The 12,347-nt window shown below is 57.7% G+C and overlaps 1 protein-coding gene across 3 annotated transcripts in view; it reads left to right on the top strand.

Annotated features, from left to right (window-relative positions):
* The window catches only part of CHST8 (carbohydrate sulfotransferase 8), a 128,173-nt gene extending 117,688 nt beyond the window's left edge, over nucleotides 1-10,485 (top strand). For all 3 annotated transcript variants that reach the window (XM_058706676.1, XM_058706678.1, XM_058706677.1), the window contains exons 3-4: nucleotides 8,322-8,359; nucleotides 8,915-10,485. In XM_058706676.1, the coding sequence (XP_058562659.1) occupies nucleotides 8,322-8,359; nucleotides 8,915-10,024 (1,148 nt within the window). In that variant the 3' untranslated portion in view covers nucleotides 10,025-10,485. The remainder of the gene's footprint in view (nucleotides 1-8,321; nucleotides 8,360-8,914) is intronic.
* Nucleotides 10,486-12,347: the final 1,862 nt, after the last annotated feature.

Genomic DNA, 12,347 nt, shown 5'->3' with positions numbered 1-12,347 from the left:
GCACGGCCCTGCTCATCTTCCCGAAATACTCGCCACGTCTTCCTCCGCCTTCTGCCATGAGCGCCGGCATTCAGGCCTCACACGTGTCCTCCCTGGACGGTGGCAACAACCGTGGACCACCCTTTCTGCTTCTGTCTTCCGCTCTTCATCTCAGAATGGTCCTTAAGTTCCAAATAGCTGCCAGCTTAAAGCCTTTGTAGACTCCCCTTGGGCCTCAGGAGATAAGATGAGGGGTCTATGCCAGGACGATAGGGCCCCCAGCTTGCTGCCCCCCCGCCAGCCACAAGCGTGCTACCATTTCTCGACACCCTTCGGTCTCTCTGTCCCTTCATCCCGTAAACCCTGGTCTCACGGTGCAAGGCGATCTCCTACAGGAAGGCCCTCGTTACCCCCAGGCGCCGATGACTTGTCACTACCTTAGGGAGACCTCACCGATACCCCTCCCCTGTCACATGCCACCTGCTGACGCACCTCTGCAACCATCACACGTGAACTGCTCAGTGCCTCATTTCTTGGCTAGACCGTAAACTCCACAAGGGCAAGGGCCATGACTGTCCCATTCATGGCCAGGACACAGTCACCGGTATGTAAGACTCTGCCTGGCACGCGCAGGTGCTCAGTCCGTGTGTAGAGAGTGGACAAACGGGTGCTGGCCAGCATGCTGTGTCCTGTCGCCTGCAGGGGAGGCAGAGACGGGCCGCCAGGGGACACTGGGGCTTAGCCGGCCAGTGTCAGGAACTTCATTCTCTCTCCCCTGCAGCAGCATTCACAGGCTCCTGCTAATCCTTCCAGGCTCATGTGTTGAAAGAACACACGAAGGCAGGAAAGGCATGACCTGTTCTAAGCCATGCACCACGTACTCTCTGAAGCTGTACACGGACGTGAACACACACGCTCCCCACCCAGAGCACGCTGCGTCACACGGCAGGATGCATGCACGGAAAAGCAGTGTGATGCACCCCCTCAGTGTGCATGCTGTCCCTCGTTGGTTCCATGTGACATGCACACGTGGAGGTACAGTGCAGTGCGTGGCCCCTGTGGGGGGGGGGGTGCACGACCCCCCCCCCCCAAACATGGTAGGAATTGCCCCCAGGCTCTGACAGAAGAGAGCTTTGGAGCAGGAGCTGGGGACCCCTTCCTTGTGGATAGGCAGGCATACTGGAGTGGGGGGAGATGCTCAGGGACATCCCTTCAAGTGATGGGCAGATGGGTGAGTGTGGAAAAGCAGAACAGCTGTTGGGTTTGCAGACCGGCTAACTGGCTGGCTGGTTGACTGACAGGCAGCTCCAGTGCCCCACTCTGACAGCCGTAAGGGAACTCACCGCCCAGGCTGAGCTGACAGAGAACCACCCGGTTGAATCGTGGATCCTAATCACGGAGGCGAGGGAATGGAATCGCTAAACAAAACAAGTAGTGGTCAGAGCCGTCAGGTGCCCATCAGCCCGAGACGGGAAGATTCCTGCTTCCCTCCTCTGCAGACAGGTCCCAGAGTCCCCGCGCTGGTGCAGGAGCTGGGCTCAGAGGAACTCAGCTGCTGTGAAGGTGACCCGGCGACAGGAACCCCAGGCTCTGGCGGCCTCCCTCCCATGGGCTCTCTGTGCCAGGCACCGTGCATGTTTCATTTGCACATTTATGGACCTGCAAGATGGGTGTTTTTATCCCATCTTACAGATGAGGAAGCTAAGGTTCGGTGAGGTTGAGGGATCTGTCCAAGGTCACACAGCTGTGCTCTTGCTCTCTTAAAATACACGACCCCTTGTTGAAAGCTATGACTCCGAGTGGAGTCTCCAGGAGAAGGGAGGGGAAGCCCCTCCTCTGGTCTGGGCCAAGGGTCAGGGGTTACTGTGTCGCCTCACCATGAGGTTGGTGGTCTTCGAACAACTGGAAGAAGCCCACCCACAGAGGCTGAGGCAAGAGGAGAGGGTCCTGCGGCACCACCCACCGCCCTGCCGGGGTGGGAGGCGGGGCGCTCCTGGCCTGGCTCCTGGCTCTCCCTGAGGTCCACACTCTGACCGCAGAGCAGCCGGGAACCCTGTCTCCCTGCCCTGGGCCTGGGGCAGCAGAGGCGGGCACGGCTGTGCATGGAGCCCGAGCAGAGAATTTAATGAGTCGGATTTTCCTGTGATCACAAGTGAGAATTTAAGACCCTTCTGTGAGGCTTCCTCCATCTGAATTCTGTGCCTTGAGTCCAGGCTGCCCTCTAATTGCTGAGTGTGTTTAAACTTCAGTTTTGCATCTCATCTGCATAAATTAACAACCTGCCCAGAGGAAGGGAGCGGCTCACAATGAGGCATCAGAGGCCGATGAGGGGTTTGCCCCTCAAAAGGGCAGAGCCTGAGCTGGTGGGAGAAGAGCCAGAGGAGGTGTGGCCACATTGGGGCCACAGGCCTGGCCTGGTGCCCCACAGATGGCAAGGGGAGGCCGCCAATTGGGTGCGTCGTAGATCTAACCACCCCTCCTGGGTGGCGTGGACAGGCTGCTAGACCGAGCTGGAGAAGCTCCTCCAGGGGCAGCTCTCAGTCCAAGCAGCACCAGCCTTTCCACGAGCATTTATTGAGCTCCTGCTGTGTGCTAGGCATTTTGCCAGACTGTCCGACCCAGAAAAGACATGGTCCTTGCCCAAGAACATGGAGAACTAACACAATCTACTGATCAGCTGGGGACATGTTTTCTCACCTCCTCCAGACTCTTCCTGCCCTGCCTCTAGAGTGCTCTTAAAGCCCCCTGAGGTCACATTACCCCCTGCTAGGGGTTGAACTGTGTCGCCTCCCCCAAATTATGTTGAAGTCCCAAACCCTGGGACCAGTGAATATGACCTTATAGAGCCCTTGCAGATGTGATCAAGTTAAGATGAGGTCATTAGGGTGGGTTCTAATTCAAAATGACTGGTGTCCTTTGAAGAAGAAGAAAAGTGACAGGCACACACAACGGAAGATGGGGGCAGAGACTGGTTTTCAGTGGCCACAAGCCAGGGAGCGTCTGGGGCTGCCAAGAGCTGGAAGAGGCTGTGGAGGGAACACGGCCCTGCTGACACTTCCATTTCAGACATATAGCCTCCAGAACTGCGAGAGGATTGTGTTTGTTATTTTAAGCCACCCAGTTTGGTGGTGCTTTGTTACCGCAAGCCCTAAGAAATTATTATACCCCTTGTGACAGTTAATTTTGTGTCAACTTGACCAGGCTGCCATGCCCCGATGTTTGGTCAAACACCAGTCTAGATGTTACTGTGAAGCTATGTTTTTAGATGTAGTGGATATTTAAGTCGATAGACTTACAGTAAAGCAGGTTACCCATAATGTGGGTGGGCCTCGTCTAATCAGTTGAAGGCCTTAAGAGAAAAGACTGAGGGCCTCCAAGGAGGAGAGAATTCTGCCTCCAGGGGACCCTACAACATTGAATCTTCCCTGCCTCTCCAGCCTGCAGATTTTGGTCTTGCCAGCCCCCACAATTGCATGAGCCAATTCCTTAAAATAAACCCCCCGCATATATATGGCCTGGTCACGGAGGACGAATTGAGCCCCTCATTCAGAGCCCTTCTGTACTTCCTGCGGAGCGGGGCCTGGCAGTTCCCTCAGGGCTTTCTCCCCTGATCCCAATGAGCAGCACACCCTCCTGGCTCAGTTTCTCCTGCCAGCATCCCTGCCTCACTCCTTGTGGCTCATCACCACTGCGTGAGGACCCGAACGCTGCCGGGCCCTGCCGGCTGCCCCACGGCACAGAGACCTTTCTCACGGCACATGTGTTCAGTGTGGGAGCTTCTGTGAACAGCAGAGCAGGGCAACACTGTTCATCCGGCAGACACGCCTGCCAGGAGTCTGGGGTGGGACCGAAGCTTGGACTCTGTATCTCATACATGGGGGAAAGCAAGATGCAGTGGGGGCCTCGTTTCCAGTGTCTTCCCTGGCTCAGGCCAGCCTGAAAGCCCTGGGAGTTTCCTGGCCTGTTGGGCAGCAGAAGTGGACCCGTGGGTGGACAAAGCGGATGATGGTGGCCACGCAGGCACAACCACCGGAAGATCCAGGGTACACAGTTCGATGTAGCTCTGAGGATCCAAGGACCACAGCTCTGAGACTGCACAGAGCAGGGACTGTGGACTCACACCCATGCCCCAGGGCCCTGCTGGCCCCTTCCGTTCTCCCATCTGTTTCCCTTTGCAGGTCTGACTCCTTTGGGGCAGCCCCTGTCTGCCCCCAGGCCGCAGCGTTCAGGGTAGCAGGACCCTCTCTCCACTATCAGGACCTGGGACTGAGATTTGAGCAGCCAGAATAGCAGTCGCTGTCCTCAGACGTGGTCAACCAAGGGTTCATGTGGCACTTCCAGCCCCTTCCAGGGACTCGGATCCTGTTTTAACTCATGTCAGTGTCGCCGGTCTACACAGCCTGACCCTCTGTGGGTCCTGGGCATCAGAGATTAGGGCTTTAGAATTGAACCCAGCAGGTCTCTCTCCTGTGACTCGGACAAAAGGAGGCAGCAGCCCATGTGACCATGAAGCCCCCTCCGCAGCTCTGCCCCAGACCCAGGCTTCACAGCCTAATTATAAGAAACTGGGCACATACACCATCATCCCCTTGGCAGGTAACCAGCAAGCTTTCAGCCAAACACTCAGAGGAAAACCCTCAGCCAATGAAGAGTTCACAGTGTGGAGCCCACTTGGCAGTCTCAATAACTCACGCCTTGTTTATTCTCACCAATGCTCACTCTTACCGTACAGCCTGTGTTTCAACCGCTCTGCAAATGTCATCTGTCCAGAAAGAGAAAGTGGTTGTTTTTTTCTCACCGTGCAGGGGATGAAGCTCCCTTACAGATTGTTAACATTATGTTGAAAGGAGAAGAGAGGTAACTCAGACGCTGAACGTGGAGCATGTACATGACCGGCCTTGGGATTCCTCTGCCGCAGGGTGGGGGTGAGGGAGACCACGGAGGTATGCGGCAACATTGGTGACATCAAATGGAAAAGGAGGCTAGGGGTTGTGGCTTGTGTTGCTCAGCAAGCCCACTGTTTTTATTTGATTGCGTGTCCATTCGAGGGCTTGGGAGGGGCTGGTGGTGGTTATATTGAAGCCAAGCGCTGCCGCCCCCCCCCCCCCCGGCATAAGTCCCCCTATGGCACTGAGTCTGGTGGCTCCTGGTGGCAATACCTTCTTCATGGGTGCAGCAGACGTAGGACCCTTAGCTCCCCTTCCCTGGTCACTCCACAGAGCTGTCCAGTGTCCTGAATGCAGCCCACTGTGGGGTATGCAGACCCCAGCCTCAAGGCACCCAAGGCCTTCACTTGCTCAGAGCTAGGGGTGATCTTTGTTTTGGCTTTTATCCAAGCAGTGCATGGAAGAGTGGCTTCTTCCACAGGAAAAGTAGGGCCAGTGGGCCCCTGGCAGGGGGGAGAGCCTGTTACATTTCCTTCATTAACTTCCTGTCTTTCTTCCAAAATGGCATATTGGTGAGGGTCAGTCTTTGCCAAGTGAGCTGCGGTAAGTTGAAAGGTTGAGAACATACAGCTTGTGGCAAACTCGGGCTCCACGTAAGATCTGTTGTTGGGTTTTCCACAAGACAGTTATTCTTTTCAAAGGGGACAGTTGCAGCCGAGTTGACTTTATTGGGTAAAAGTGGCCCAAGAGGTCAGGGACTCCCCCAGATGGGGGCTCTGTCCAGCAGGAATGTTCTCTCCAGCCTTCAAGTGGGCCAACCTCGAAAACCCCCTTGATGGGGCGCCTGGGTGGCGCAGTCGGTTAAGCATCCGACTTCAGTCAGGTCACGATCTCGCGGTCTGTGAGTTCGAGCCCCGCGTCAGGCTCTGGGCTGATGGCTCGGAGCCTGGAGCCTGTTTCCGATTCTGTGTCTCCCTCTCTCTCTGCCCCTCCCCCGTTCATGCTCTGTCTCTCTCTGTCCCAAAAATAAATAAAAAACGTTGAAAAAAAAATTTAAAAAAAAAAAAAAAAGAAAACCCCCTTGAGGCTCAGCACCCTTCTGTCCAGTCTGCACAGATAAAATGGGACAGGTCCCACAGCCCACCGCCCTCCAGGCTGTGAGGACAGGGCCAGCGGGAGATCACAGCTGTGAGGGCTGACATCTCCATAAGGACATCCTTGTCCAGCTCCACCGGCTGGCAGGGTGCCTTTTGAGAGCAGCTTTTGAGTCCCACTCTTGGCCAAATCTGGCATGACTCATTTGCTCTAGAAAAGGAATATAAATAAGTGCCACCATACCTTGACGAGTTGACAGGATTGACAAGCAGAGTAAATTCCCGTATCTGAGACTCTGAGGAGGAGAGGTGATTTAGCAGAGCCAGCTGCCGTCACCAGAAGAAAATAATTAAGGAAACCCAGCAGTGTGGAGGAAAACTGAACGTGCAGTGAGTCCCTTTTGGTGAAGAGACCTGTGATCACTGGCTGCAGGAGGAAACCCGCGTGTGTCAGAAAGAAAGGAGCTGGAGAAGCTCAGGCTGGAATGAGGCAGAGCAGAGTAGGGGCGGGGGGAGGGGGGCTGGCAGGCTCTGGGATGAGAAGGGGACCCTGGTGAGGACCCCTTTTCAATGTGAAAAGACTCCTGTCTCAGGGTCAAGTACCCACTGCTTGCATCCCATGCCCCAAGGGGTGCAGCCGGTTCTATGTGGAGCTCCCCCTCAGCCTCCGTGGAAGAGTCTGGAAGCCCTGTTTCAAGGCTCCCCCACCTGTACACACATATTGCCCATAAGCTAGGGGATGCCCAGGAAGGTACGGACACCCTGTCCTCTGCCCAGGGAAGGGCACACCCCTGTTCCCAGCCCAAAGGGATCAAAGAAAAGTATTGCAACAAAAGAAACATGCAGCGTGCCCACATTCCACCTTTGTGCCACGTTTGGAACTTGAAGAAGTTCCCAGTAGGCCCCGGGAATGTCGGCTTTCCAGCCCAGGGGTGACCTCGTGTCCCCACCTCCTCGGTAGCTGGTGAATGAAGGAGACGTGTAGGCACATCCTCAGACTGACCAGTATGAGGTCAGGGTCATAGCAGTGGCTGAACCTGTAAGACTGGACCTCGTGGAGAAATCGGCAGAGTCCCTGGGTCAGGGACAGAGGACCTGGATGTCCTCTCAGCAACTGGGCTCCAGCCACTGGACCTATACCATGTATACAGAGACGGCAGGACCCCCATGGGGCCCCATGCTGGGCGCCCAGGACATCTCGCACACACAGCCCAGCAGCAGCCAGAACTCGGTCAGGTGTGCCCCATCGTGCCAACTGGAAGTTCAAGTCTTCGCTTGTTTAAAGGGTGGCTGGTTCCGATTGTGACTGTGGCCTTTGGCAAAGCCTCAGAGTAGAAACCGCCGCTTCCGTGGCACCAGAGCTGGAAAAGCCCTGATGCCTCGGTGGCGAGGCAGGGACGGGGGAAGGAGGCCGAGACTCCGAAATAAGTTCCCCCAAAGGAAATCCTCTTGTTTCCCTAGGACTTCCTTCAAAACAAACCAGAGTGTGAAGCAGAATCATCTTCTCTGACCAAAGGTTCACTTCCCCAGAGCCTGTTATCCCGGTGACTTTGGCCTCAGCGAAGCTCAAGGGAAGGGGGGGGACATTGCGGAGTGTGGTCAGCAATGGACTGATCTATCTGTCTTCATCTTCCTCCAGTGCCAAGTGCTTGCCGGACAATCACTCCACGCCTGGGCTCTGCTCAGCCCTTTGGGGGAGACCAGCGTGAGCAGGAGGTGGCCAGCTCACGCCAGAGCCCCAGGGCCAGCCGAGTTGGCCAAAATCTCGAAGTAGATGCCTAGGTTAGAGGACTCCCCAGAGCCAGTGGGGAGGCACATCCCAGAGAAGGCATGTGTTCCACTCCCAGGCCTGTGTGTGCAAAGGTGTGGGTGTTTGTGGGATTCCGAGTACAGAAGCTCCACATGGACTAGATCGAGGGCTGGCCAATGCATAGAGAGGATGGGCAGAGCTTTCTGAAGGGTCCTTTCCCCATGGCTTAATGATAGCGTGAGGTTATGTGGGGGTGCGGGGCAGTGCTATGAGATTCCTGGCTGTTCCACTGAGCAGATGTGTGGACACACCTGGGCAGGGCACCTTTCGAGACCTTCCAGGTCACATTGGGAGGTAAGATGCTGAGAAGTCATCAGCTTGGGAGCCTGTGGGACCACATCTTGCTGCACCCTCATTTTCCATGTGGGTAGAGGAGTTGAGGGACACTCACACTGAGCCATGCCTGCTCCTCTCTGCCCCCCTGAACTGCCTTTTCGCAGAGCCCGCCCCCAGTGCCCTGCAGCCCGCGTGTCCAGCATCAAGAGCCCGTGAGCGGGTCCTTGGGAGCCACATGGTACTTCTGCTGCTAATACTGTCCTCTCTGCTTTTCAGGAATAAAGTTCAGCATCAGGCCACAGCAGCCCTACAACGTGAGTTCTGAGAGTCAGATAAATCTCAGCACCGGCAGCCTGGGGAAAGTTGGGGAGGGCAGGGGAGAACACTGGGAGCTCATGTTGAATTCATTCTTGGAAAGAAAAATGCGTCCAGTCCTTCCCAGGGGCCTTGGGAACAAAGCCCACGGCTTTGGCCCCATGAATTTCCCTTTCCTGTCGGATGGCAGCTTTGGACTTGTGCTAATAGAGGCAGTAAATTTGCGCCAGCCTCCTCAGGCCGCCGGCTCCCGCCGGCTCGCCTCGCCAGGTGCAGGTTCCTGGGAGGCCTGCGCCATCTCGTGGCTGAAAAGATACCTGCACCTCTGCCTCAAGACCATGGCCCGCTAGTGGTGGGGGGCCTTTGGGGACCGGACCTAGGCTCAGACCAGAGGGGTCAAATCCCACAGGGTCAGCTAGTCTCTTCCTTCACCCGGAATAAACTCAGGCCACAGAGGGGGCAGGGACCCCGGCCACTGTGAGCGTCTGACCTGTGTGACCCTCAGCGCCCATCTGCCGTGTCCACCCTGATAACCATTTCTCTTCTTGACTCAGGATCTCCCACCAGGCAGTTCCCGGGATGGTGACTTGAAGGCCCCTACGGAGAAGGTCACCCGAGACTTGTCCAGCCGGGCCCCAAGGGGCCTCAACCTGCTGGTACCCGACCGGCCTCGAGCCCCCCGAAACATGGGGGCCCGTCTGCGACCCCGGCAGCGCCGCCGGCGGCTGCTCATCAAGAAGACGCCCGCTGCTGCAGCAGCCGTCCCGGCCAACGGCTCTGCCGGTCCCTTTGTGCGGCCGGCGCCCTGGGCCGCGGACGGCCACTGGGTCACCCTGCACCGGAGCCAGCAGGAGCGCAAGCGGGTGATGCGCGAGGCGTGCGCCAAGTACCGGGCGAGCAGCAGCCGCAGGGCGGTCACGCCCCGTCACGTGTCCCGCCTCTTCGTGGAGGACCGCCACCGGGTGCTGTACTGCGAGGTGCCCAAGGCGGGCTGCTCCAACTGGAAGCGGGTGCTCATGGTGATGGCCGGGCTGGCCTCGTCCACCGCGGACATCCAGCACAACACCGTGCACTACGGCGGCGCCCTCCGGCGGCTGGACACCTTCGACCGCCAGGGCATCCTGCACCGCCTCAGCACCTACACCAAGATGCTCTTTGTCCGCGAGCCCTTCGAGAGGCTGGTCTCCGCCTTCCGCGACAAGTTCGAGCATCCCAATAGCTACTACCACCCTGTCTTCGGCAAGGCCATCCTGGCCCGGTACCGGGCCAACGCCTCTCGCGAGGCGCTGCGGACGGGCTCCGGCGTGCGCTTCCCCGAGTTCGTCCAGTACCTGCTGGACGTGCACCGGCCCGTGGGCATGGACATCCACTGGGACCACGTCAGCCGGCTCTGCAGCCCCTGCCTCATCGACTATGACTTCGTGGGCAAGTTTGAGAGCATGGAGGAGGATGCCAACTTCTTCCTGAGCCTCATCCGGGCGCCGCGGAACCTGACCTTCCCCCAGTTCAAAGACCGGCACTCGCAGGAGGCCCGGACCACGGCACAGATCACCCACCAGTACTTCACCCAGCTCTCGGCCCTGCAGAGACAGCGCACCTACGACTTCTACTACATGGACTACCTGATGTTCAACTACTCCAAGCCCTTTGCAGACCTGTACTGAGGGGCGGGGCCCGCGGCCACTCACCTGTCCGCGCGGGCATCCCACTGTCCGTGGTCCCTCACCCGAGAGCTGACACGTACCCGGAGCAACAGGGCTCTGCGGGTGTGAGGAGCCGTGGCTGCTCCGTGCCGCTGGCCCGAGGTGGAGGACAGAGGCCCGGGCGTCGGGTGGGGACTCTGGCTCTTGTTCCATACCCACTTTCTCACTCCTCCGCTGAGGAAGATGCCGGGGGCTGAGCAGGACCCCAGGAGTCCTAGCTGCATAGGCCTAGCTCGGCCAAGAGTCAGGATGACCAGGGAATTCTGAGGCCCTGAGGACGAGGGCCCCAGCGGTAAGGGATTTCCTGCAGTCCCTTAGCCATTGCCTTGTACCAAACCACGTGGTTTGCAGCTTTTCTATGACCCAGGGGGGGAGGTTCCCTCAGAATGAGGTTCCAAATAAAGCACATGGTTTCCAGAGTAGCGGTGTCTACACTTTGTGTTGGTAGGGGAACCCACGGACCCTTCCCCAAGCTGTGGGGGCTCTGTCTCCCTCCGCAGGACAGCCGGAGCCGGGCACCCGCAAGCCCCGCCCAGGGGAGCCCAGGGTGGGAGTGGCCTGTGCGAGAGGGGAGCTCCCGTTCACCTCCCACTCAGGCTCCAGAGGCCAAGACTCCATGAACAGGGTTCTCTGTTATCAGTACCAGCACATTCATCCTGAAAGGAGAAAATAGACCTATCCCTGTGGAGGCCCACTGGGGTCCCTTCTTGTCACTTTGTGGGGGCCCCCTGAGGACGGCCAGAGCTCTCTGGGCAAACCACCGGGGTCAGCGGGGCGCTGCACAGGGGTCTCGGGGGGTGTGGCATTTCCGGTGGGGATCGATGCTATCCCTCTCCCTAAGCAGGGCTTTATCTCTGTCATCGGCAGACCCCCATGACCTTGGCCTTGGCCCCTGGCTCCACTCACCTGACCAGGCCACCTGAGAGCTTTCAGGACCGCCCACCCCTGAGGGACCACAGTCTGGGGGAGGAGCAGGAGAAGCCCACGGGGGAGCGGGGGACGTCTCCCAAAGTATATATTTTCATACACAGAAGTGGCTCTGAGATGGTCAAAAGCCAGGGTGATTCTTGAAAGGTCTCAAAGTGTGTTGGAGCTTTGAGCGCGGCTGTGGCCGTTCCTGTTGGGGGTCTCGTCTGTAATGGCAACTGCTGCCTATTTGTAAAGGTCTGTCTGTCTGCTTCCAGGTCCCATCTCTCTGTCAGCCACATGCCCTTCTGACTCTCTCTGTGGGTCTCTTTGCGGATCTCCCCAGGAGAGTGCTCTCAATCGGTTCCCATTTGCTGGGGGAGAGGCTGCTGGGGCCCAGGAGGAGGGGACATGCTGGTGCCTGCTGCTCCCTCCTTTGTGTCTCCACCATGGGCTCTGGAAACTTAAAAAAGTAGGACGAGGAACTGAGGCTGCCTCCCACCTGCTTGGGGTCACATGCCTCCAGGAACCCTGAGCAGGGTGAGCGCCCCCTACCAGGTTCCAGCAGGAGGGGCTGGCCATCTGGCAGGAGGAACTCACAGAGGTGAGAAGGAGGCTGTGGTCAGGGCCCGAGGGGCTCTTGGGTATGGAAGTGGGGAGACGGATGGATGCCTAGGGGCTCAGAGAGCCAGAGAGGCTAACCTGTACCTCTGCCAAGGCCAGGTCAGTGTGAGAGGAGGCAGGGAAGGAAAAGGGAGATGGAAGTCACCACGCGAAGCTAGTGTCTCTGGTCGTGGACGCATCTGGTGAAGCCTGAGGCAGTGTCACCATGTCATCTGATCAGCAAAGGGAACTTCTGGGAGCCTGAAGGACACTTCACTCATGGCTGGAGCTTGGAGACAATTCGGGTTGTCATGGGACCATCCCCCCATGGTGTGTGTGTGTGTGTGTGTGTGAGAGAGAGAGAGAGAGAGAGAGAGAGAAAGAGAGGGAGGGAGGGAAGGAGGGAGGAATGTGTGTGGGAAATGGGAGCAAAAAAAGATGTCTTGACTCCTGAAGAGTCAGAGACGACCAGGCCTGAGTTGGGCAGATGTACACACACAACATATCCATCCAAGAGGGGCTTTCCCTCTGGGTGGTGACAAAGAATCCAGCCAATGATCATGATGACCACTTGATGGCCCCCAGCATGACCTCCAACTGTAGGCCAGAGGCCTGAGCCCCGAGACCTCCCCTACCTCCACCGAGGTGGTGCTGAACCTCAACGCCTCCGGCCCCCAACCCCAGACTCAAGCCTCATGTAGCCTGAGGACTTGAGGACAACACATGAATGAGTGTGGGTGTGAGTGTGTGTGGGTGTTTGGGTGGGTGGGCAGTG

Source organism: Neofelis nebulosa, chromosome 17 (genome assembly GCF_028018385.1).
Source record: "Neofelis nebulosa isolate mNeoNeb1 chromosome 17, mNeoNeb1.pri, whole genome shotgun sequence".
Classification (NCBI taxonomy): domain Eukaryota; kingdom Metazoa; phylum Chordata; class Mammalia; order Carnivora; family Felidae; genus Neofelis; species Neofelis nebulosa.
This window is presented reverse-complemented; position numbering and strand designations above follow the sequence as displayed.